The sequence below is a fragment of the Hirundo rustica genome, unplaced genomic scaffold (genome assembly GCF_015227805.2).
Source record: "Hirundo rustica isolate bHirRus1 unplaced genomic scaffold, bHirRus1.pri.v3 scaffold_360_arrow_ctg1, whole genome shotgun sequence".
NCBI classification, from domain to species: domain Eukaryota; kingdom Metazoa; phylum Chordata; class Aves; order Passeriformes; family Hirundinidae; genus Hirundo; species Hirundo rustica.
Genome location: NW_026690406.1, coordinates 10,583 through 32,170, shown reverse-complemented (window position 1 = coordinate 32,170; position 21,588 = coordinate 10,583). Strand labels below are relative to the sequence as shown.

Sequence of the window (21,588 nt, the reverse complement as noted above, 5' to 3'; positions counted from 1 at the left end):
TGGGGTGGGAGAAGGGATTGGGAAAAAGGGGTGGGAAAAGTGACAAGAGGGACTGGGAAAAGGGGTTGGGAAAAGAATTCGGGATTGGGAAAAGGGATTGGGGTGGGAGAAGGGATTGGGAAAAGGGACAAGAGAGAGAGGGGAAAGGGATTGGGAAAAGGGTTTGGGATTGGGAAAAGGGACAAAGACAGGGAAAAGTGTTTGGGGTGGGAAAAGGGATTGGAAAAGGGACAAGAGGAATTGGGAAAAGGGATTGGGAAAAGGATTTGGGATTGGGAAAAGGGACGAGAGAGAGGGAAAAGGGATTGGGGAGAGGATTTGGGATTGGGAAGAGGATTTGGGATTGGGAAATGGTTTGGGAAGAGGAGTTGGGATTGGGAAAAGGATTTGGGAAAAGGGTTTTGGGCTGGGAAAAAGCACTCAACACCCAATTAACAACCAATTAACACCCAATTAACAACCAATTAACAACCAATTAACAACCAATCGTCAAGCCCCGGATAAATCAACAACAACACAACAACAACACAACAACCGGTCCCCAACCCGCCCATTAACGAGCAATTAATCAGCAATTAACGAGCAGATCGACACCCAGGAGCCAGCAAACGCCAATTAATACCCGGATTAACGGCTAATGAGTGATTAATTAGTGACTAATTAGCGCTGACCTGACGAGGTCGGGGTAGAACTGCCGGTCCCAGGCGCTGTACAGGGACGTGCTCACGTAGAGCCAATTAATACCCGGATTAACGGCTAATGATCGGGTAATTAATGACTAATAAATGGTTAATGAATGATTAATTAGTGACTAATTAGCGCTGACCTGACGAGGTCGGGGTAGAACTGCCGGTCCCAGGCGCTGTACAGGGACGTGCTCACGTAGAGCCAATTAATACCCGGATTAACGGCTAATGATCGGGTAATTAATGACTAATAAATGGTTAATGAATGATTAATTAGTGACTAATTAGCGCTGACCTGACGAGGTCGGGGTAGAACTGCCGGTCCCAGGCGCTGTACAGGGACGTGCTCACGTAGAGCCGCTTCCCATCCAGGCTCAGCTGCAGCATCTGGGGACCCCCCGGGATCTTCTTGCCCTGGAATTCCGGGAAAATTCCATCAGGGAACTCGGAAATCCCAAATTTGGGAGGGGAAATCCCGGGTTTTGGGGAGGAAATGGGAATTTTTTGGGAATTTTGCATCATGAAATGGTTGGAGGCAGGGAACGGAGGATGAAGGGTTTGGGATTTGCTGGAATTTTTTGGTTTTGGACCCCTCTGGAATCTTCTTGCCCCGGAATTCCGGGAAAATTCCATCAGGGAACTCGGAAATCCCGGATTTTGGGAGGGAAAATCCCAAATTTGGGAGGGGAAATCCCGGATTTTGGGGAGGAAATGGGAATTTTGGGGGAATTTTGTCTCAAAAAAGGAGTGCTGAGATGGTTGGAGTCAGGGAAGGAAGGATGAAGGGTTTGGGATTTTTGGGAATTTTTTGGTTTTGGACCCCTCTGGAATCTTCTTGCCCTGGAATTCCGGGAAAATTCCATCAGGGAACTCGGAAATCCCAAATTTGGGAGGGGAAATCCCGGGTTTTGGGGAGGAAATGGAAATTTTTTGGGAATTTTGCATCAGAACCGCACTGAAATCATCGGAGGCAGGGAATGGAGGATGAAGGGTCTGGGATTTGCTGGAATTTTTGGATGGGATAATCCAGGAATTCCAAAATCTTGGATTTTGGGAGGGGAAATCCCGGATTTTGGAGAGGAAATGGAAACTTTTTGGGAATTTTGCATCATGAAATGGTTGGAGTCAGGGAATGGAGGATGAAGGGTTTGGGATTTTTGGGAATTTTTTGGTTTTGGACCCCTCTGGAATCTTCTTGCCCCGGAATTCTGGGAAAATTCCATCAGGGAACTCGGAAATCCCGGATTTGGGAGGTAAAATCCCAAATTTGGGAGGGGAAATCCCAGGTTTTGGGGAGGAAATGGGAATTTTTCGGGAATTTTGTCTCGAAAAAGGAGCGCTGAGATGGTCGGAGGCAGGGAAGGAAGGATGAAGGGTTTGGGATTTTTGGGAATTTTTTGGTTTTGGACCCCTCTGGAATCTTCTTGCCCTGGAATTCCGGGAAAATTCCATCAGGGAACTCGGAAATCTCGGATTTGGGAGGGGAAATCCCGGATTTTGGAGAGGAAATGGGAATTTTTTGGGAATTTTGTCTCAAAAAAGCAGCGCCGAGATGGTCGGAGGCAGGGAACGGAGGATGAAGGGTTTGGGATTTGCTGGAATTTTTTGGGTTTGGACCCCTCTGGAATCTTCTTGCCCCGGAATTCTGGGAAAATTCCATCAGGGAACTCGGAAATCCCAAATTTGGGAGAGGAAATCCCAGATTTGGGAGGGGAAATCCCGGGTTTTGGGGAGGAAATGGGAATTTTTTGGGAATTTTGTCTCAAAAAAGGAGTGCTGAGATGGTCGGAGGCAGGGAGCGGAGGATGAAGGGTTTGGGATTTTTGGGAATTTTTTGGTTTTGGACCCCTCTGGAATCTTCTTGCCCTGGAATTCCGAGGGAAAAAAATGTGGGGGAAAAAATCCGGGAAAACCAAAATCTGGGCGTAAAAAACCTGGGATAAAAGAAAATTGGGCATTAAAAAATCTGGGGGAAAAAAGAACTTGGGAAACAAGAGAACTTGGGAAACAAGAAATCTGGGAATAAAAAATCTGGGAAAAAAGAAAATTGGGAATAAAAAAGATTCGGGAATAAAAAAGATTTGGGAATGGAAATTTTGGGAACAGAAATTTTGGGAATTCTCACCTGCACCACGCAGGGCTCCGGCAGGGAATGGAACTTTGGGAATGAAATCTTTGGGAATGGAAATTTTGGGAATGGAATCTTTGGGAATGGAAATTTTGGGAATTCTCACCTGCACCACGCAGGGCTCTGGCAGGGAATGGAAATTTTGGGAATGAGATCTTTGGGAATGGAAACTTTGGGAAGGGAAATTTGGGGAATGGAACATTGGGAATGGAACTTTGGGAATGAAATCTTTGGGATTTCATTTTGGGAATGGAACTTTGGGAATGGGAACTTTAGGAATGGAACATTGGGAATGAAATCTTTGGGAACAGAAACTTTGGGAAGGGAAATTCTGGGAATGGAAACCTCGGGAATTCTCACCTGCACCACTCAGGCTTCTGGCAGGGAATGGAACTTTGGGAATGGAAATTTTGGGAATTCTCACCTGCACCATGCAGGGCTCCGGCAGGGAATGGAAATTTTGGGAATGGAAACTTTGGGAATTCTCACCTGCACCACGCAGGGCTCCGGCAGGGAATGGAACTTTGGGAATGAAATCTTTGGGAATGGAAATTTTGGGAATGGAAATTTTGGGAATTCTCACCTGCACCACGCAGGGCTCCGGCGGCTGCGGCAGCTCGGGATCCTCCAGCACGGTGACGCCGCTCCCCCGGCAGAGGCTGCCGCCCAAAAACACCTGGAAAGAATTCCCAAAAATCCGGGGAAAACCAGCAAAGGGATCCAGAGGAGAGCGGGAATGCGCCGGGGAACCGGGGGGGGTTTATTGGGATTTTGGGGGATTTTTATTGGGGATTTTATTGGGGATTTTTTGATTTTTTGGGGGATTTCCCTGTGGAATTTCCCCCTGGAATTTTTCCCCCTCACCTGCTCCACCAGCTGGGGATTCCCTATGGAATTTTTTTCCCTCTGGAATGTTTCCTCCTCACCTGCCCCACCAGTCTGGGATTCCCTCTGGAATTTTTCCCTTTGGAATTTTTCCCTATGGAATTTTTCCCTATGGAATTTTCCCTATGGAATTTTTCCCCCTGGAATTTTTCCCCCTCACCTGCCCCACCAGCCGGGGATGCCCTATGGAAATTTTCCCATGTAATTTTTCCCTATGGAACTTTTCCCCTATGGAATTTCCCTGTGGAATTCCCCCATCACCTTCCCCACCAGCCTGGGATTCCCTGTGGAATTTTTCCTCTGGAATTTTTCCCTCTGGAATTTTTCCTATGGAATTTTCCCCTCTGGAATTTTTCCCCCTCACCTGCCCCACCAGCCGCGGATTCCCTATGGAATTTTTCCCTATGGAATTTTCCCCTGGAATTTTCCCCCTCACCTGCCCCACCAGGTTGGGATTCCTTATGGAAATTTTCATGTGTAATTTCCCTATGGAATTTTCCCTGTGGAATTTTTCCCTGTGGAATTTCCCTGTGGAATTCCCCCATCACCTTCCCCACCAGCCTGGGATTCCCTGTGGAATTTTTCCCTATGGAATTTTCCCTATGGAATTTCCCCCTCACCTGCCCCACCAGCTGGGGATTCCCTATGGAATTTTTCCCGTGTAATTTTTCCCTATGGAATTTTTCCCTATGGAATTTTCCCTATGGAATTTCCCTATGGAATTTTTCCCTATGGAATTTTTCCCTGTGGAATTTTCCCCCTGGAATTCCCCTTCACCTGCCCCACCACCCTGGGATTCCCTGTGGAATTTTTCCCTATGGAATTTCCCTCTGGAATTTTTCCCCCTCACCTGCCTCACCAGGTTGGGATTCCCTCTGGAATTTTTCCCTATGGAATTTTTCCCCCTGGAATTTTTCCCCCTCACCTGCCCCACCAGCCTGGGATTCCTTATGGAATTTTTTCCCCCCTCACCTGCCCCACCAGCCGGGGATTCCCGGGATCGGAGACGTCGTACTGGCGCACGTCCCCGTGCAGCCAGCAGCTGAGGAACAGGAAGCGGTCGTCCAGGGAGAGCAGGATGTCCGTGATCAGCGCTGCCGGAGGGGATCCCGGGGGAAAGCTGGGAACGGGAGCCGGGAAAAACCGGGAAAACCCGGGAAAAACCCCGGGAAAAAACCCGGGAAAAACCCGGGAAAAACCCCGGGAAAAAACCCGGGAAAACCCCGGGAAAACCTGGGAAAAACCCCGGGAAAAACCCTGGAAAAACCCCGGGAAAACCCCGGGAAAAACCCCGGGAAAAACCCGGGAAAAACCCCGGGAAAAACCCCGGGAAAAATCCGGGAAAAACCCCGGGAAAAACCCCGGAAAAACCCCGGGAAAAACCCCGGGAAAACCCCGGGAAAACCCCGGGAAAAACCCCGGGAAAAACCCCGGGAAAAACCCCGGGAAAAACCCCGGAAAAACCCCGGGAAAAACCCCGGGAAAACCTGGGAAAAACCCCGGGAAAAACCCCGGGAAAAACCCCGGGAAAAACCCCGGGAAAAACCCCGGGAAAAACCTGGGGAAAACGCGGGAAAAACCCCGGGAAAAACCCCGGAAAAACCCCGGGAAAACCCCGGGAAAAACCCGGGAAAAACCCGGGAAAACCCCGGGAAAAACCCCGGGAAAAACCCCGGGAAAAACCCGGGAAAACCCGGGAAAAACCCGGGAAAAAACCGCAAAAACCCCGGGAAAAACCCCGGGAAAAACCCCGGGAAAAACCCAGAAAAACCCCGGGAAAAACCCCAGGAAAAACCCGGGAAAAACCCGGGAAAACCCCGGGAAAACCCCGGGAAAAACCCCGGGAAAACCTGGGAAAAACCCCGGGAAAAACCCGGGAAAACCCCGGGAAAACCCCGGGAAAAACCCCGGGAAAAACCCGGAAAAACCCCGGGAAAAACCCCGGGAAAACCCCGGGAAAACCCCGGGAAAACCCCGGGAAAAACCCTGGGAAAAACCCGGGAAAAACCCGGGAAAAACCCGGGAAAAACCCGGAAATCCCGCGGGGGGAACGGCGGAAAAGCGGCAGGGGAGGAGAAAATGGATCCTGGGGATTGGGCTGGAATTGCTGAGAGGATCCCCGGAATTCCTGAGAGGGCTCCTGGCATTCCTGGAATTCCTGAGAGGATCCCTGGAATTCCAATTCCAAGGATTTTTATGGAGAATCAACCTTGGGAATTGGTCTGGAATTCCTGAGAGGATCCCTGGAATTGCTGAGAGAGCTCCTGGAATTCCTCAGCAATTCCAATTCCAAGGATTTTCATGGAGAATTGCAGAATTCCTGAGCAAATTCCTGAGAGAGAACTCCTGGAATCCCAGTTTCAAGGATTTTTATGGAGAATCGACCTTGGGAATTGGTCTGGAATTCCTGAGAGGATCCTTGGAATTGCTGAGAGAGCTCCTGGAATTCCTCAGCAAATCCAGGCCCAAATTCCAAAGATTTTCATGGAAAGTCAACCTTGGGAATTGGTCTGGAATTCCTGAGAGAGCTCCTGGAATTCCTGAGCAATTCCAATTCCAAGGATTTTTATGGAGAATCAACCTTGGGAATTGGTCTGGAATTGCTGAGAGGATCCCTGGAATTCCTGAGAGAGCTCCTGGAATTCCTGAGCAATTCCAATTCCAAGGATTTTCATGGAGAATTGACCTTGGGAATTACTGCAGAATTCCTGAGAGGACCCCTGGAATTCCAATTCCGAGGATTTTTACGGAGAATCGACCTTGGGAATTGGTCTGGAATTCCTGAGAGAGCTCCTGGAATTCCTGAGAGAGCTCCTGGAATTCCTGAGAGGATCCCTGGAATTCCTGAGAGGATCCCTGGAATCCCTGAGCAAATCCAGACTCAAATTCCAGGGCTTTTATGGAGATAAAAAAGGGATGGAGCCAATCCAGACCCAAATTCCAAGGATTTTCATGGAAAACTGACCTTGGGAATTATTGCAGAAGCAAATCCAGACCCAAATTGCCAAAGGTTTTCCTGGAAAATTCACCTTGGAGCAATTCCAGCATCCCCAGGATCATTCCAGAGCCAATCCAGACCCAAATTCCCAAGGATTTTCCAGGACAATCCCAGCCCGAGCACGGAGCAGATCCCAAATCCTCCGTTAAAAACAAAATTAAACCTCCCCCGAAAATCTGGGATTTTTGGCCACTCAAGGATCGAATTCCGCTCCGGATCCGTGAGGAAATTCCCAAATTTCCCCGGATTTTTCCCGGATTTTTCCCACTGACCTGGCATCTCCGGGAGCAGCCACCCCTGGACTTTCTTGCTGGGCACCTGGATCACTTTCTCCACTTCCCATTCTCCTTCCTGAGGGAAGAAATCCCGGGAATTATCCCAAAATTCCCAAAATTCCTGGAATATCCGCCCCCACCCTGCGATCCCACCGCGACAAAACCTTGGAGATTTCACTAAAAACCCAGGAATTCCATGGGAAAAGCCCTAAAAATCCAGGAATTCCATGGAAAAAAAACCCCAAAATTCAGGAATTCCATGGGAAACTCCCTAAAAATCCAGGAATTCCATGGAAAAAAACCCCAAAAATTCAGGAATTCCATGGGAAACTCCCTAAAAATCCAGGAATTCCATGGGAAAAGCCCCAATTCCAAGGGAAAAAAAACCCTAAAAATCCAGGAATTCCATGGAAAAAAACCCCAGAAATTCAGGAATTCCATGGGAAACTCCCTAAAAATCCAGGAATTCCATGGGAAAAGCCCCAATTCCAAGGAAAAAAACCCCTAAAAATCCAGGAATTCCATGGGAAAAGCCCCAATTCCTGCAGGTTTTGCCCCAAAATCCTGGGAATTCGCGGGGATTTTGTAGAACTGATGGATTTCCCTGTTCAGGATGATAAAACGTGGGAAAAATCCCTAAAAAAAAACCCCGGAATTCTGTGGAAAACCCCGAGAACTCCAGGGAAAAAGCCCCAAGTCCTGGCAGGCTTTGCCCTGAATTGCCGGGAAATGAAATCCAAGATTTCAATGGAAAAAACCCTAAAAACCCCGGAAAACCATGGAAAACTCCGGGAATTCCATGGAAAACTCTAAGAATTCCATGGAAAACAAACCTAAACCCTGGGAATTCCACAGAAAACCCCAGGAATTCCTTGGAAGACCCCGAGAATTCCAGGGAAAAAGCCCCAAGTCCTGGCAGGTTTTGCCCTGAATTGCCGGGAAACAAAACCCAGGATTTCAATGGAAAAAACCCCTAAAAACTCCAAGAATTCCATGGAAAAAACCCTAAAACCCAGGAATTCCTTGGAAAACCCTAAGAATTCCATGGAAAACAAACCTAAACCCCGGGAATTCCTTGGAAAACCCCAAGAATTCCGGGGAAAAAGCCCCAAGTCCTGGCAGGTTTTGCCCTGAATTGCCGGGAAACGAAACCCAAGAATTCAATGGAAAAAGCCGAAAATCCCCAAAAATTTCATGGAAAAATCCCAAAAAACCCAGGAATTCCATGGAAAACTCCAAGACTCCACAGAAAAATCTCTGAATCCCCCAGAATTTCAAGGAAAAACCCCGAGAATCCCAGGGAAAAAGCCCCGAGTCCTGGCAGGTTTTGCCCTGAATTGCCGGGAAATGAAATCCAAGATTTCAATGGAAAAAACCCAAAAAATCCAGGAAATCCATGGAAAACTCCAGGAATTACGTGGAAAACTCTAAGAATTCCACGGAAAACAAACCTAAACCCCAGGAATTCCTTGGAAAACCCCAGGAATTCCTTGGAAAATCCCAAGAATCTGAGGGGAGAAAGCCCCGATTTTGGGCAAATTTCGCCCAGAAAATTCCCGATTTTCCCCGATTTCCCGCGTTTTCCCCGGGAATTCACCGCGTTGCCGTGGAAGGCGCGCACGTCCCCGCTGAGGGCGCAGGCCACGAAGCCGCGGGCGGCGCAGGGCCGGTGCAGGAAGCGGATCTCCAGCGGCACGGAGCCCGGAAAAAACCCAAATGCCCGGGAATTCCATGGGAAAAAACCCGAAATCCCTGGAATTCCATGGGAAAACCCTGAAATTCCTGGAATTCCATGGAAAAAAACCCCAGTTCCCAGTGGATTTCACCCCAAAACTCCGAGAATTCCAGGGAAAAAGCCCCAAGTCCTGGCAGGTTTTGCCCTGAATTGCCGGGAAACGAAACCCAGGATTTCAACGGAAAAACCCCTAAAAACTCCAAGAATTCCATGGAAAAAACCCCTAAAACCCAGGAATTCCACGGAAAACCCTAAGAATTCCATGGAAAACAAACCTAAACCCCGGGAATTCCTTGGAAGACCCCGAGAATTCCAGGGAAAAAGCCCCGAGTCCTGGCAGGTTTTGCCCTGAATTGCCCGGAAACGAAACCCAGGATTTCAACGGAAAAACCCCTAAAAACTCCAAGAATTCCATGGAAAAAACCCCTAAAACCCAGGAATTCCACGGAAAACCCTAAGAATTCCATGGAAAACAAACCTAAACCCCGGGAATTCCTTGGAAAACCCCGAGAATTCCAGGGAAAAAGCCCCAAGTCCTGGCAGGTTCTGCCCTGAATTGCCGGGAAATGAAACCCAAGAATTCAATGGAAAAAGCCGAAAATCCCCAAAAAATTCATGGAAAAATCCCTAAAAACCTAGGAATTCCATGGAAAACTCCAAGACTCCACAGAAAAATCTCTGAATCCCCCAGAATTTCAAGGAAAAACCCCGAGAATTCCAGGGAAAAAGCCCCAAGTCCTGGCAGGTTTTGCCCTGAATTGCCGGGAAATGAAATCCAAGATTTCAACGGAAAAAACCCTAAAAATCCAGGAAATCCATGGAAAACTCCGGGAATTCCATGGAAAACTCAAAGAATTCCATGGAAAACAAACCTAAACCCCGGGAATTCCTTGGAAAACCCCGAGAATCCCAGGGAAAAAGCCCCGAGTCCTGGCAGGTTTTGCCCTGAATTGCCGGGAAACGAAACCCAGGATTTCAACGGAAAAAGCCCTAAAAACTCCAAGAAACCCATGGAAAAATCCCTAAAAACCCAGGAACTCCTTGGAAAACCTCAAGATTCTGTGGAAAAAATGCCTAAAACCGCAAAAAAATCCATGAAAACCCCCAAGAATCTGAGGGGAAAAAGCCCCGATTTTGGGCCAATTCTGCTCTAAAAACCCCAGAATTTCCCGTAAAATTCCCGATTTTCCCCGATTTCCCGCGTTTTCCCCGGGAATTCACCGCGTCGCCGCGGAAGGCGCGCACGTCCCCGCTGAGGGCGCAGGCCACGAAGCCGCGGGCGGCGCAGGGCCGGTGCAGGAAGCGGATCTCCAGCGGCACAGAGCCCGCGCCCAGGTCCAGGCGCTGCCGCAGGCGCCGCCGCCGCCAGTCCCAGACGTTGAGGTGCCGCCCGTAGAGCCCTGCGCGGACACGGAGACGGGAATGGCGACGGGAATAACGGGAATGGCAACGGGAATGGCGATGGGAATGACGGGAATGGCGTGGGAATGGCGACGGGAATGGCGATGGGAATGACGGGAATGGCGCGGGAATGGCGACGGGAATGCCGCAGGCGCCGCCGCCGCCAGTCCCAGACGTTGAGGTGCCGCCCGTAGAGCCCTGCGCGGGACATGGAGACGGGAATGGCGCGGGAATGGCGATGGGAATGGCGTGGGAATGGCGCGGGAATGGCGCGGGAATAACGGGAATGGCGCGGGAATGGTGATGGGAATGGCGACGGGAATAACGGGAATGGCGATGGGAATGGCGACGGGAATGGCACTGGGAATAACGGGAATGGTGATGGGAATGGCGACGGGAATGGCGACGGGAATAACGGGAATGGGGAAGGGAATAACGGGAATGGCGACGGGAATAACGGGAATGCCGCAGGTGCCGCCGCCGCCAGTCCCAGACGTTGAGGTGCCGCCCGTAGAGCCCTGCGTGGGACATGGAGACGGGAATGGTGCGGGAATGACGGAAATGGCGCGGGGATAACGGGAATGGCGACGGGAATAACGGGAATGGCGACGGGAATGGCGATGGGAATGGTGATGGGAATGGTGATGGGAATGGTGATGGGAATGGTGATGGGAATGGTGACGGGAATGGTGATGGGAATGGTGATGGGAATGGTGACGGGAATGGAGATGGGAATGGTGATGGGAATGGTGACGGGAATGGTGATGGGAATGGTGATGGGAATGGCGACGGGAATGGAGATGGGAATGGTGCGGGAATGGTGACGGGAATGGTGATGGGAATGGCACGGGAATAATGGGAATGGCACCGGGAATAACGGGAATGGCAACGGGAATAACGGGAATGGCGACGGGAATGGCGACAGGAATGGCGACGGGAATGGCGACGGGAATGGCGACGGGAATGGCGACGGGAATGGCGACGGGAATAATGGGAATGGCGTGGGAATGGCGATGGGAATGGAGATGGGAATAACGGGAATGGCGACGGGAATGGCGACGGGAATGACGGGAATGACGGGAATGGCGACGGGAATGGCGATGGGAATGGCGCGGGAATGGTGATGGGAATGACGCGGGAATAACGGGAATGGCGACGGGAATTTTGGGGAATTTTTTTGGGATTTCCGCTGTAAAAAATGGAATTTTGGCTCCAAAACACCGGAATTTTGGAGGAATTTTTGCGGTAGAAAATGGAATTTTGGAGGAATTTCTGCTCCAAAAAATCCAATTTTTTACGAATTTCCACTCTAAAGAAAGCGATTTTTTGTGGAATTTCTGCTGCAAAAAATGGAATTTTGGAGGAAGTTTTGCTGTAAAAAATGGAATTTTTGAGGAATTTTTGCTCTTAAAAAAGCGATTTTTTGGGGAAAAAAATTGGATTTTTTGCTCCAAAACACGGGAATTTTGGGGAATTTTTGGGAATTTTTTGGGACTTTTTGGGACTTTTTGGGAATTCCGGGATTTCCCGACCTTCCTGCACGTCCTGGGGGCGGAAGCCGCGCTCCAGGGCCCTGGGGACGCCCCACTCGGTGCTGAGCAGGACGTTGTGCTGGGGCTGGTACCAGAAATCGTAACGCAGCTCCGGGGTGTTCCGGAACGTTCCGAAATGTTTGGGGAATGTTTGGGGAATTTTGGGGAATTTTTTTGGGATTTCCGCTGTAAAAAATGGAATTTTGGCTCCAAAACACTGGAATTTTGGAGGATTTTTTGCGGTAGAAAATGGAATTTTGGAGGAATTTCTGCTCCAAAAAATCCAATTTTTTACGAATTTCCACTCTAAAGAAAGCGATTTTTTGTGGAATTTCTGCTGCGAAAAATGGAATTTTGGAGGAAGTTTTGCTGTAAAAAATGGAATTTTTGAGGAATTTTTGCTCTTAAAAAAGCGATTTTTTGGGGAAAAAAATTGGATTTTTTGCTCCAAAACACGGGAATTTGGGGGAATTTTTGGGAATTTTTTGGAATTTTGGGAATTTTTGGGAATTTTGGGATTTCCCGACCTTCCTGCACGTCCTGGGGGCGGAAGCCGCGCTCCAGGGCCCTGGGGACGCCCCACTCGGTGCTGAGCAGGACGTTGTGCCGGGGCTGGTACCAGAAGTCGTAACCCAGCTCGGGGATTTCTCCTCCTTCTTCCCAATTCCCCTTCACTTCGAAGGTTTCTGCGTCCAGGAGCACGAAAGTGCCTGGAAAAAAGGCCCAAAAAATAAAAAAAAAATTGGATTTAGTGAGGTTTAAATTAAGGAAATTAGAGATTTTTTTAAAGTTTATTGGACTTTATTTGTTGTAAAATTATTGTTATTAATATTATTATTATTATTGTTGTGCCTGGATGAAAGTGCCTGGAAAAAATTCCCAAGAAAACAAAAAAAATTTGGATTTAGTGAGGTTTAAATTAAGAAAATTAGAGATTTTTTAAAAGTTTATTGGACTTTATTTGTTGTAAAATTGTTGTTATTATTATTATTATTATTATTCTTACTGTGCCTGGAAAAAATTCCCAAAAAACAAAAAAAAAATTGGATTTAGTGAGGTTTAAATTAAGGAAATCAGAGATTTTTTTAAAAGATATTAAATTTTTAAAATTTATTATCATTATTATTATTATCATTATTACCATGGATTCACTTTCCTCTCTTAATTAAGGAATAATTTCTTTTATTTGCTTTTGTTTAATAGGGAAAGATCCTACAAATCCTTCCCGATTTTTTTAATAGGGAACAGAACAGAAAACCCCCTGGAAAATCGATGTAAAACCACCGGAATGCGCTAAAAACAGCCGGGAAATTCCGGATTTTTCCGGGATTTTGCGGACCTTTGCCGTTGCCCTGCGGATCCCCCAGGCAGCTGATGAGGATCTCCCCGGAGCCCAGGCAGTGCGAGGTGTGCGGGAACGCGGCGCCCGCCTTGCGCGACAGCTCCTCAGCTTCCACCACCTGGGAAAGCGGGAAAATCGGGAAAATCGGGGGAAAAATCGGGGGAAAAATAGGGGGAAAAATGGGGAAAAAACAGGGGAAAAATCGGGAAAAATCGGGAAAATCGGGGGAAAAAACGGGAAAAATCGGGGGAAAAATCGGGGGAAAAATCGGGGGAAAAATCGGGGGGAAAATCGGGGGAAAAATCGGGAAAAAACGGGGAAAATCGGGAAAAATTGGGAAAAATCGGGGGAAAAATCAGGGGAAAAATCAGGGGAAAAATCAGGGGAAAAATCAGGGGAGAAATCAGGGGAGAAATCAGGGGAGAAATCGGGGGAAAAATGGGGAAAAGTTGGGAAAAATTGGGGGAAAAATCAGGGGAAAATCGGGAAAAAATCGGGAAAAAATCAGGGGAAAAATCAGGGGAAAAATCAGAGGAAAAATCAGAGGAAAAATCGGGAAAAATCGGGAAAAATCGGGAAAAATCGGGGGAAAAATCAGGGGAAAAATCAGAGGAAAAATCAGAGGAAAAATCGGGAAAAATCGGGAAAAATCGGGGGAAAAATCAGGGGAAAAAACAGGGGAAAAAACAGGGGAAAAATCAGAGGAAAAATCGGGGGAAAAATCAGGGGAAAAATGGGGAAAAGAATCAGGGGAAAAAGGGGGAAAACTTAAAAAAAAGGGGGGGGGAAGGGGAAAAAAGGGGGGGGAAAAAAACCAGGAATAAAGTGGAAAAAAAATCGGGGGAAAAAAGTGGAAAAAAGTGGGAAAATTGGGAAAGAAAGGGGGAAAAAAGTGGGGAAAACAGGGGGAAAAAGTGGGAAAAATTGAGAAAAAAGTGGGAAAAGTTGAGAAAAAAGTGGGAAAAATCGGGGAAAATTGGGAAAAATTGGGAAAGAGTGGGGAAAAAGCGGGAAAAAAGCGGGGAAAAAGCAGGAAAAAGCGGGAAAAAGCAGGGAAAAAGCGGGATAAAAGCTGGAAAATTCCGGAACCTTGTGGAGGCGCGGCGCCCGGGGGTCGCTGCGGACGTCCACGACGTAGATGCGGGAGGAGGCGAGGGCGGGCAGGATGAGGAAATCCCGGGATTTGCCGGGGTCCCCGTGGCAGCTGCTGCAGCTGTTCCAGCCCGAGTGGTGCAGCTCGTCGCCCACGTGCGGCATGGGCAGGCGATGGATCACCTGGGGAAAAACGGGAATTCTGCAGGGAAAAATGGGAATTCTGGGGTGTAACAGGGAAAAAATGGGAATTCTGCTGGGAAAAATGGGAATTCTGGGGTGGTATTGGGGAAAAATGGGAATTCTGGGGTGGTGCAGCTCGTCGCCCACGTGCGGCATGGGCAGGCGATGGATCACCTGGGGAAAATGGGAATTCTGCTGGGAAAAATGGGAATTCTGGGGTGGTATTGGGAAAAAATGGGAATTCTGGGGTGGTATTGGGGAAAAATGGGAATTCTGGGGTGTAACGGGGGAAAATGGGAATTCTGGGGTGTGATGTGGAAAAAATGGGAATTCTGCTGGGAAAAATGGGAATTCTGCTGGGAAAAATGGGAATTCTGCTGGGAAAAATGGGAATTCTGGGGTGTAACGGGGAAAAAATGGGAATTCTGCTGGGAAAAATGGGAATTCTGGGGTGGTATTGGGGAAAAATGGGAATTCTGCTGGGAAAAATGGGAATTCTGGGGTGGTATTGGGGAGAAACACGGGAATTCTGCTGGGAAAAATGGGAATTCTGGGGTGTAACAGGGAAAAAATGGGAATTCTGCTGGGAAAAATGGGAATTCTGATGGGAAAAATGGGAATTCTGCGGTGGGACCGGGGAAAAAATGGGAATTCTGGGGTGGTATTGGGGAAAAATGGGAATTCTGCTGGGAAAAATGGGAATTCTGGGGTGGTATTGGGGAAAAATGGGAATTCTGGGGTGGTATTGGGGAAAAATGGGAATTCTGCTGGGAAAAATGGGAATTCTGGGGTGGTGCAGCTCGTCGCCCACGTGCGGCATGGGCAGGCGATGGATCACCTGGGGAAAATGGGAATTCTGCTGGGAAAAATGGGAATTCTGCTGGGAAAAATGGGAATTCTGCTGGGAAAAATGGGAATTCTGGGGTGTAATGGGGAAAAACACAGGAATTCTGCTGGGAAATGCCGGAATTCTGGGGTGGGACCAGGGAAAAATGGGAATTCTGGGGTGGTATTGGGGAGAAACACGGGAATTCTGCTGGGAAACACAGGAATTCTGGGGTGGTACTGGGAAAAAACAGGAATTCTGGGGTGGTACTGGGAAAAAACAGGAATTCTGGGGTTTTCCTGCAGTTTTCAGTCTCTGGCAATGCTGGAGAAGGAGGTGGGATCCTGGATTTTCCCAGATTTGAGATCCCAGATTCTCACGGATTCTCCCAGATTTGAGATCCCAGATTCCCCCAGATTTTCCCAGATTTGGGATCCCGGATTCTCTTGGATCCTCCCAGACTTTCCCAGATTTGAGATCCTAGATTTTCCCAGATCCTCCCAGGTTTAAGATCCTAGATTTTCCCAGATCCTCCCGTATTTTCCCAGATTTGGGATCCCGGATTCTCCTGGATCCTCCCAGATTCTGGATCCCCGATTTTCCCAGATCCTCCCAGATTTTCCCAAATTTGAGATCTCAGATCCTCCTGGATCCTCCCAGATTTGAGATCCCAGATTCTCCCGGATTTTCCCAGATTTGAGATCCCAGATTCTCGATCCCGGATTCCCCCGGATCCCCGCACCTGGCAGTACTGAGGGGAGTTGGGATCCACATCCACGGTGGCCAGGAAGTCGGGAAGGCCGATCCCGGTGTTCCGGTAGATGCAGGGCACGTACAGCAGCTCCTCCCGGGGTCCTGAGGGCAAAACTCGGGATAAATCCCCGCAAATTCCGGCTTTTCCCGTTTTTTTAATCCCTTTTCCCTCCCCCGATGCCGAAGCAATTCCAGGATTCGGGAATTCTGGCATTCACTTGCCTTTCATGGCTTCCAGAGGGCTGGCGTAGCCCGGCCCGCACGCTCCGCATTTCCCGGCTGGAAAAAGGGGGAATTCCGGCGGTTCCGCGGCCCGAAAATCCCGGGAAAAACCTCGGGAATGTCGGGCCTTCCATCGGGTCTTCATTTCCCAGTCCTCGCTTTCAATTCCCAGCCTTAAATCCGTGGAATTCCCAATTCCCCATTCCCAATTCCCAGCCTTAAATCCGTGGAATTCCCAATTCCCCATTCCCAATTCCCAGCCTTAAATCCGTGGAATTCCCAATTCCCCATTCCCAATTCCCAGCCTTAAATCCATGGAATATCTCATTCCCATTCCCAATTCCCAGCCTTAAACCCATGGAATTCCCAGTTCCTCATTTTCATTTTCCAGCCTTAAATCCGTGGAATTCCCAATTCCTCATTTCTATTTTCCAGCCTTAAATCCATGGGATTTCTCATTCCCATTCCCAATTCCCAGCCTTAAATCCGTGGAATTCCCAGTTCCTCATTTCCAATTTCCAGCCTTAAATCTGTGGAATTCCCAGTTCCTCATTTCCAATTTCCAGCCTTAAATCCGTGGAATTCCCAATTCCCCATTCCCAATTCCCAGCCTTAAATCCATGGAATTCCCAGTTCCCCATTTCCAATTCCCAGCCTTAAATCCGTGGAATTCCCAGTTCATTTCCACTTTAAATTTTCATTTTCCACTTTAAATCCGTGGAATTCCTCACTCCCAGTTCCTAATTCCTCATTCCCAATTCCCAGCCTTAAATCCGTGGAATTCCCAGTTCCTCATTTTCATTTTCCAGCCTTAAATCCGTGGAATTCCCAATTCCCCATTCCCAATTCCCAGCCTTAAATCCGTGGAATTCCCAGTTCATTTCCACTTTAATTTTCCACTTTAAATTTTCATTTTCCACTTTAAATCCGTGGAATTCCCCATTCCCAGTTCCTCATTTCTCATTCCCATTTTCCAGCCTTAAATCCATGGAATTTCTCATTCCCAGTTCCCCATTCCCAATTTTTGGCCCTTGGATTTGCTCATTCCAGGGAATAAAACGTGGATTTTATCCCAAATTTTGGCGTTTTTCCTTTCCTTCATTCCAGGGGAAAAAAAAAAAAAATGGATTTTATCGCTATTTTTGGGCCTTGGATTTGCTCATTCCAGGGAATAAAATGTGGATTTTATCCCAAATTTTGGCGTTTTTCCTTTCCTTCATTCCAGGGGAAAAAAAAAAAAATTTGGATTTTATCCCGATTTTTGGGCCTTGGATTTGCTCATTCCAGGGAATAAAACGTGGATTTTATCCCAAATTTTGGTGTTTTTCCTTTTCCTTTCCTTCATTCCAGGGGAAAAAAAAAAAAAAATGGATTTTATCGCTATTTTTGGGCCTTGGATTTGCTCATTCCAGGGAATAAAATGTGGATTTTATCCCAAATTTTGGCGTTTTTCCTTTCCTTCATTCCAGGGGAAAAAAAAAAAAAAAAAATTGGATTTTATCCCGATTTTTGGGCCTTGGATTTGCTCATTCCAGGGAAAATAATTGGAATTTATCCCAATTTTTGGCTCCCTGAGCTGTCCCAAGGCGCCAAATTAGGAGGGAGAAATTCGGGATTTTGGCAAGAGCTGGAAAAAAAAGGGGAATTTCTTTGGAATTCCAAGGTTTAACATCAAAACATTCCGAATTCCAGGCAGAAAAATCCGGCTTAAATTTGGGGAAAAAAAATCAAATTAAAATTCCTATTGAAATGAAACCGATGGGAATTTCAGGAATCTTCTCCCCAAAAATCCCCAAATTCCCGAGGAAATCCGAGGAGTTCATTTATTTCCTTCCCCAATTCCCAGTTTTTATTTTTCCTTTGGGAGCTCCCAGGTCTGTCAATCATTCCCAAAGTTGTTATTTTTTAATCGACTTCCAGGACTTTGGAGCCAAAAAATTCCACTCGGGAGAGGGACAAAAATTCCAGGAAAATCCGGATTTTTTGGTTGTTAAAGTTCCTCATTTTTGGCTGGATTTGATCCCCAAATTCCTGATTTTTTTTGTTTTTTCCCCCCTCTGTTTTGAATTCCCATGGAAACAGTTTCCAAGTTTTTGGCCCCTCCCATTTTTTTTTCCCCCACGGAGCCCAAAAAGTGAAAAAAAAGCTCCTGGAAATCCGAGATTTTATCCTCAAAAAAACCCCATGAAAAATATCCTGGAAATCCAGGATTTATCCCTAAAAATATAGAAATTATCAGGGAAAACTCAATCCTGACCCTGAAGGATTTTCCCAAGTTTTTTTTTTTTTACTTTTCCAAGGAGTTTTCCTCAATTTTTAGATATTTAAGGGATTAAAAATTCCCAATTAATTGGAGGGGAAAAAAAAATAAATTGGATTTTAACGAAGGAATTCCAGCTTTTAATTAAAACCCGCGAGGTTTTTTATGGAATATTTAAATCCAGGGAAAAGCTGGACTTTAAACCCCCCCCACCGGAAGGCGAAAGCGGCAAATCCCGGGAATATTTTGGGGATTATTTCGGGATTTTGGGGGATTTTTGGGATCTCTTACCCATCCTGGATCGGGCCGGGAATGGGAATTGCAGGAATTTCCTTGGGTTTTTAGGGAAAAGCAGCCGGGAAAAGCTCGGAAATCCAGAGGGGGGAAAAAAAACACCCCAAAAGTGGGAGGGATTTGGGGGAGGAGGAGCCGAGGGAGGAGCCGGGAAAAGGGAAAAAAACAACAAAATTCCACCTTGGAATTGCGGGGGGAGCTCCCGGGCTGCGGAATTCCCGAGGGGTTTAAATTCCCTTTTAATCCCGAGTTTTTTTGGTTTTTTTTCCCCAGCTCGGAGAGGGAATTTGGGAATGGCGAAGGAGGGAGGAGTTTGGGGTCAAAAAATGGGGATTTTGGGGAGGTTTGCAGGAGTTTGGGGTCAAAAAATGGGGATTTTGGGGATGATTCTGGGAGTTTGGGGTCAAAAAATGGGGATTTTGGGGATGATTCCGGGAGTTTGGGGTCAAAAAATTGGGATTTTGAGGATCTTTGCAGGAGTTTTAGCTGAAAAAATCAGGATTTTGGGGTTTGCAGGAGTTTTGGGTCAAAAATTTGGGATTTTGAGGATCTTTGCAGGAGTTTTAGCTGAAAAAATCAGGATTTTGGGGAGGTTTGCAGGAGTTTTGGGTCAAAAAATTGGGATTTTGGGGATGATTCTGGCAGTTTGGGGTCAAAAAATCGGGATTTTGGGGATCTTTGCAGGAGTTTTAGCTGAAAAAATTCAGGATTTTGGGGATGATTCCAGGAGTTTTGGGTCAAAAAATGGGGATTTTGGGGATGGTTCTGGGAGTTTGGGTCAAAAAATCGGGATTTTGGGGAGGTTTGCAGGAGTTTTGGGTCAAAAAATTGGGATTTTGGGGAGGTTTGCAGGAGTTTCAACTGAAAAAATCGGGATTTTGGGGATGATTCTGGGAGTTTGGGGTCAAAAAATGGGGATTTTGGGGATGATTCCGGGAGTTTGGGGTAAAAAAATGGGGATTTTGGGGATGATTCTGGGAGTTTGGGGTAAAAAAATGGGGATTTTGGGGATGATTCTGGGAGTTTGGGGTCAAAAAAATCAGGATTTTGGGGATGATTCCGGGAGTTTGGGGTCAAAAAATGGGGATTTTGGGGATGATTCCGGGAGTTTGGGGTCAAAAAATCGGGATTTTGGGGATGATTCCGGGAGTTTGGGGTCAAAAAATTGGGATTTTGGGGATGATTCCAGGAGTTTGGGGTCAAAAAATGGGGATTTTGGGGATGATTCCAGGAGTTTGGGGTCAAAAAATCGGGATTTTGGGGATCTTTGCAGGAGTTTTAGCTGAAAAATTCAGGATTTTGGGGATGATTCCAGGAGTTTTGGGTCAAAAATTCAGGATTTTGGGGATGATTCCACGGTTGTTTCCCTTTCTTTTTTTTTTTTTGCTATTTTCACTCCAATTTTTGGGTATTTTCCCTCATTTTTGGGCTGTGATCCCCCACTTTTTTACTGTTTCCCCTCCATTTTTTGGCTAATTTTCCCCTAATTTTCGGGACTTTTCCCCCTGATTTTTGGAACGATTTTTCCCTGTTTTGGCGGGTTTTTTTGGGAATTTTTCAGCCCAAACTCCTCCTTTCCCCAGCATTCCCACAACCCCAAACCTCCTGTGTGTGTCCTGAATTCCCGATTTTTCTCCTTAAATCTCATCCCAAAGAGGAAATTTGGGTTTTTTTTTTAAATCGTTATTTTAATCAACATTTTGGCACCAGGAAAAAGGAGATTTTAATTTAAACAACTGCTATTTTTAGCAGCACGAAAAGCGTGGGAAGGGCTCATCCCAAATCCAAATTATTCCAGAGATAAAAATCTCCCTTGGCTCAGAACAACTTCCTTAATTAGGCCTTAATTAGTCTTTAATTATCCCCAGGTTCCCTAAAAATCTCTTTTACTTTACTCTGGAATTCGTTGTGGGACTGAAAATTTGGGTTTGCTCCAAAAAAAATGCAAAATTTGGGAGCTCAGGGCTCTTCAATTTCTGCCCCATCCCAAATTTCATGAGGAATGTGGGGGGAAAATGGGAATTAAAGCAGGATTTAAAGTGTATTTAAGTGTTTTGTGTATTTAAAATAATTAATAATAAAAGGTAAAATTCACTTAATTAATCCCCTCCTCTTGTTTTGATGGATTCTTTCCCAGATGTTGGAGCTCGAGTCTTCCAAGGTGGAGGAAACGGGGAAAATTCGGATTTTCGACCTTGAAATTCCAGCCAGGAATTGGTTCCCTAAAGGAGAAAGGGGGAAAAAAAAAATCCAGTTAAATTCGTATCTGAATTTGAAATATGAATGAAATATTAATTAATAATCCATTAAAGGTACAGGAAAATAAGTAAATAAAAAGAAACTTTAAATATTTCCACTAGAAATGATTTCAAACTTTTTTTTTAACATAAACCGTATTTTGAAACATAAGTAGCTATAAAATTTAAAACCATTTATTAGGCTGATTTCCCTCATTTTGGGGGCTGTTTTTTCCCCCATTTTTCACCTGTGTTTCCCTCATTTTTGAGGGCCTGTTTTTCCCCGTTTTTTGATCTGCTTTTTCCTCGATTTTTGGGGCGGTTTCCCCCTATTTTTGGGGGCTGTTTTTTCCTCATGCTTGCCTGTTCCCCCCCATTTTTGGGGGCTGTTTTTCCCCATTTTTTGCGCTGTTTTTTCCTTATTTTGGGGCTGATTTCCCCTATTTTTGGGGGTTGTTTTTCCTCATTTTGGGGCTGCTTTCCCCCATTTTTGGGGGTTGTTTTTCCTCATTTTGGGGCTGCTTTCCCCCATTTTTGGGGGCTAATTTTCCTCATTTTAGACGCCGATTTCCCCTCATTTTGGAACTGGCTCAGGCGGGGAATTTTTCCCCTCAGCTGAAGCAACTTTGACCAGGGAGCACACGTCAAGGAGCGCTAATCCCAACTCCATCAGGGAGTTTTTTCGCCTCAAATCTCCATTTTTTTTCCCCTCAGGTGAGAAATTCTGGGACAGCGAGCA

General features: G+C 46.7%; 1 protein-coding gene across 1 annotated transcript; it reads right to left on the bottom strand.

The window, feature by feature from the left end:
• Positions 1 to 442: 442 nt before the first annotated feature.
• On the bottom strand, positions 443 to 19,709 carry SELENBP1 (selenium binding protein 1). Its single transcript, XM_040054040.2, has 11 exons — positions 18,610 to 19,709; positions 16,059 to 16,115; positions 15,826 to 15,938; positions 14,072 to 14,257; positions 12,980 to 13,100; positions 12,168 to 12,350; positions 9,929 to 10,107; positions 6,970 to 7,048; positions 4,672 to 4,793; positions 3,398 to 3,490; positions 443 to 1,100 (listed from the first exon to the last, which is right to left on the bottom strand). The coding sequence occupies exons 1-11, from the start codon at positions 18,611 to 18,613 to the stop codon at positions 960 to 962; spliced, it is 1,278 nt and encodes a 425-aa protein (XP_039909974.1). The 5' UTR covers positions 18,614 to 19,709; the 3' UTR covers positions 443 to 959.
• Positions 19,710 to 21,588: the final 1,879 nt, after the last annotated feature.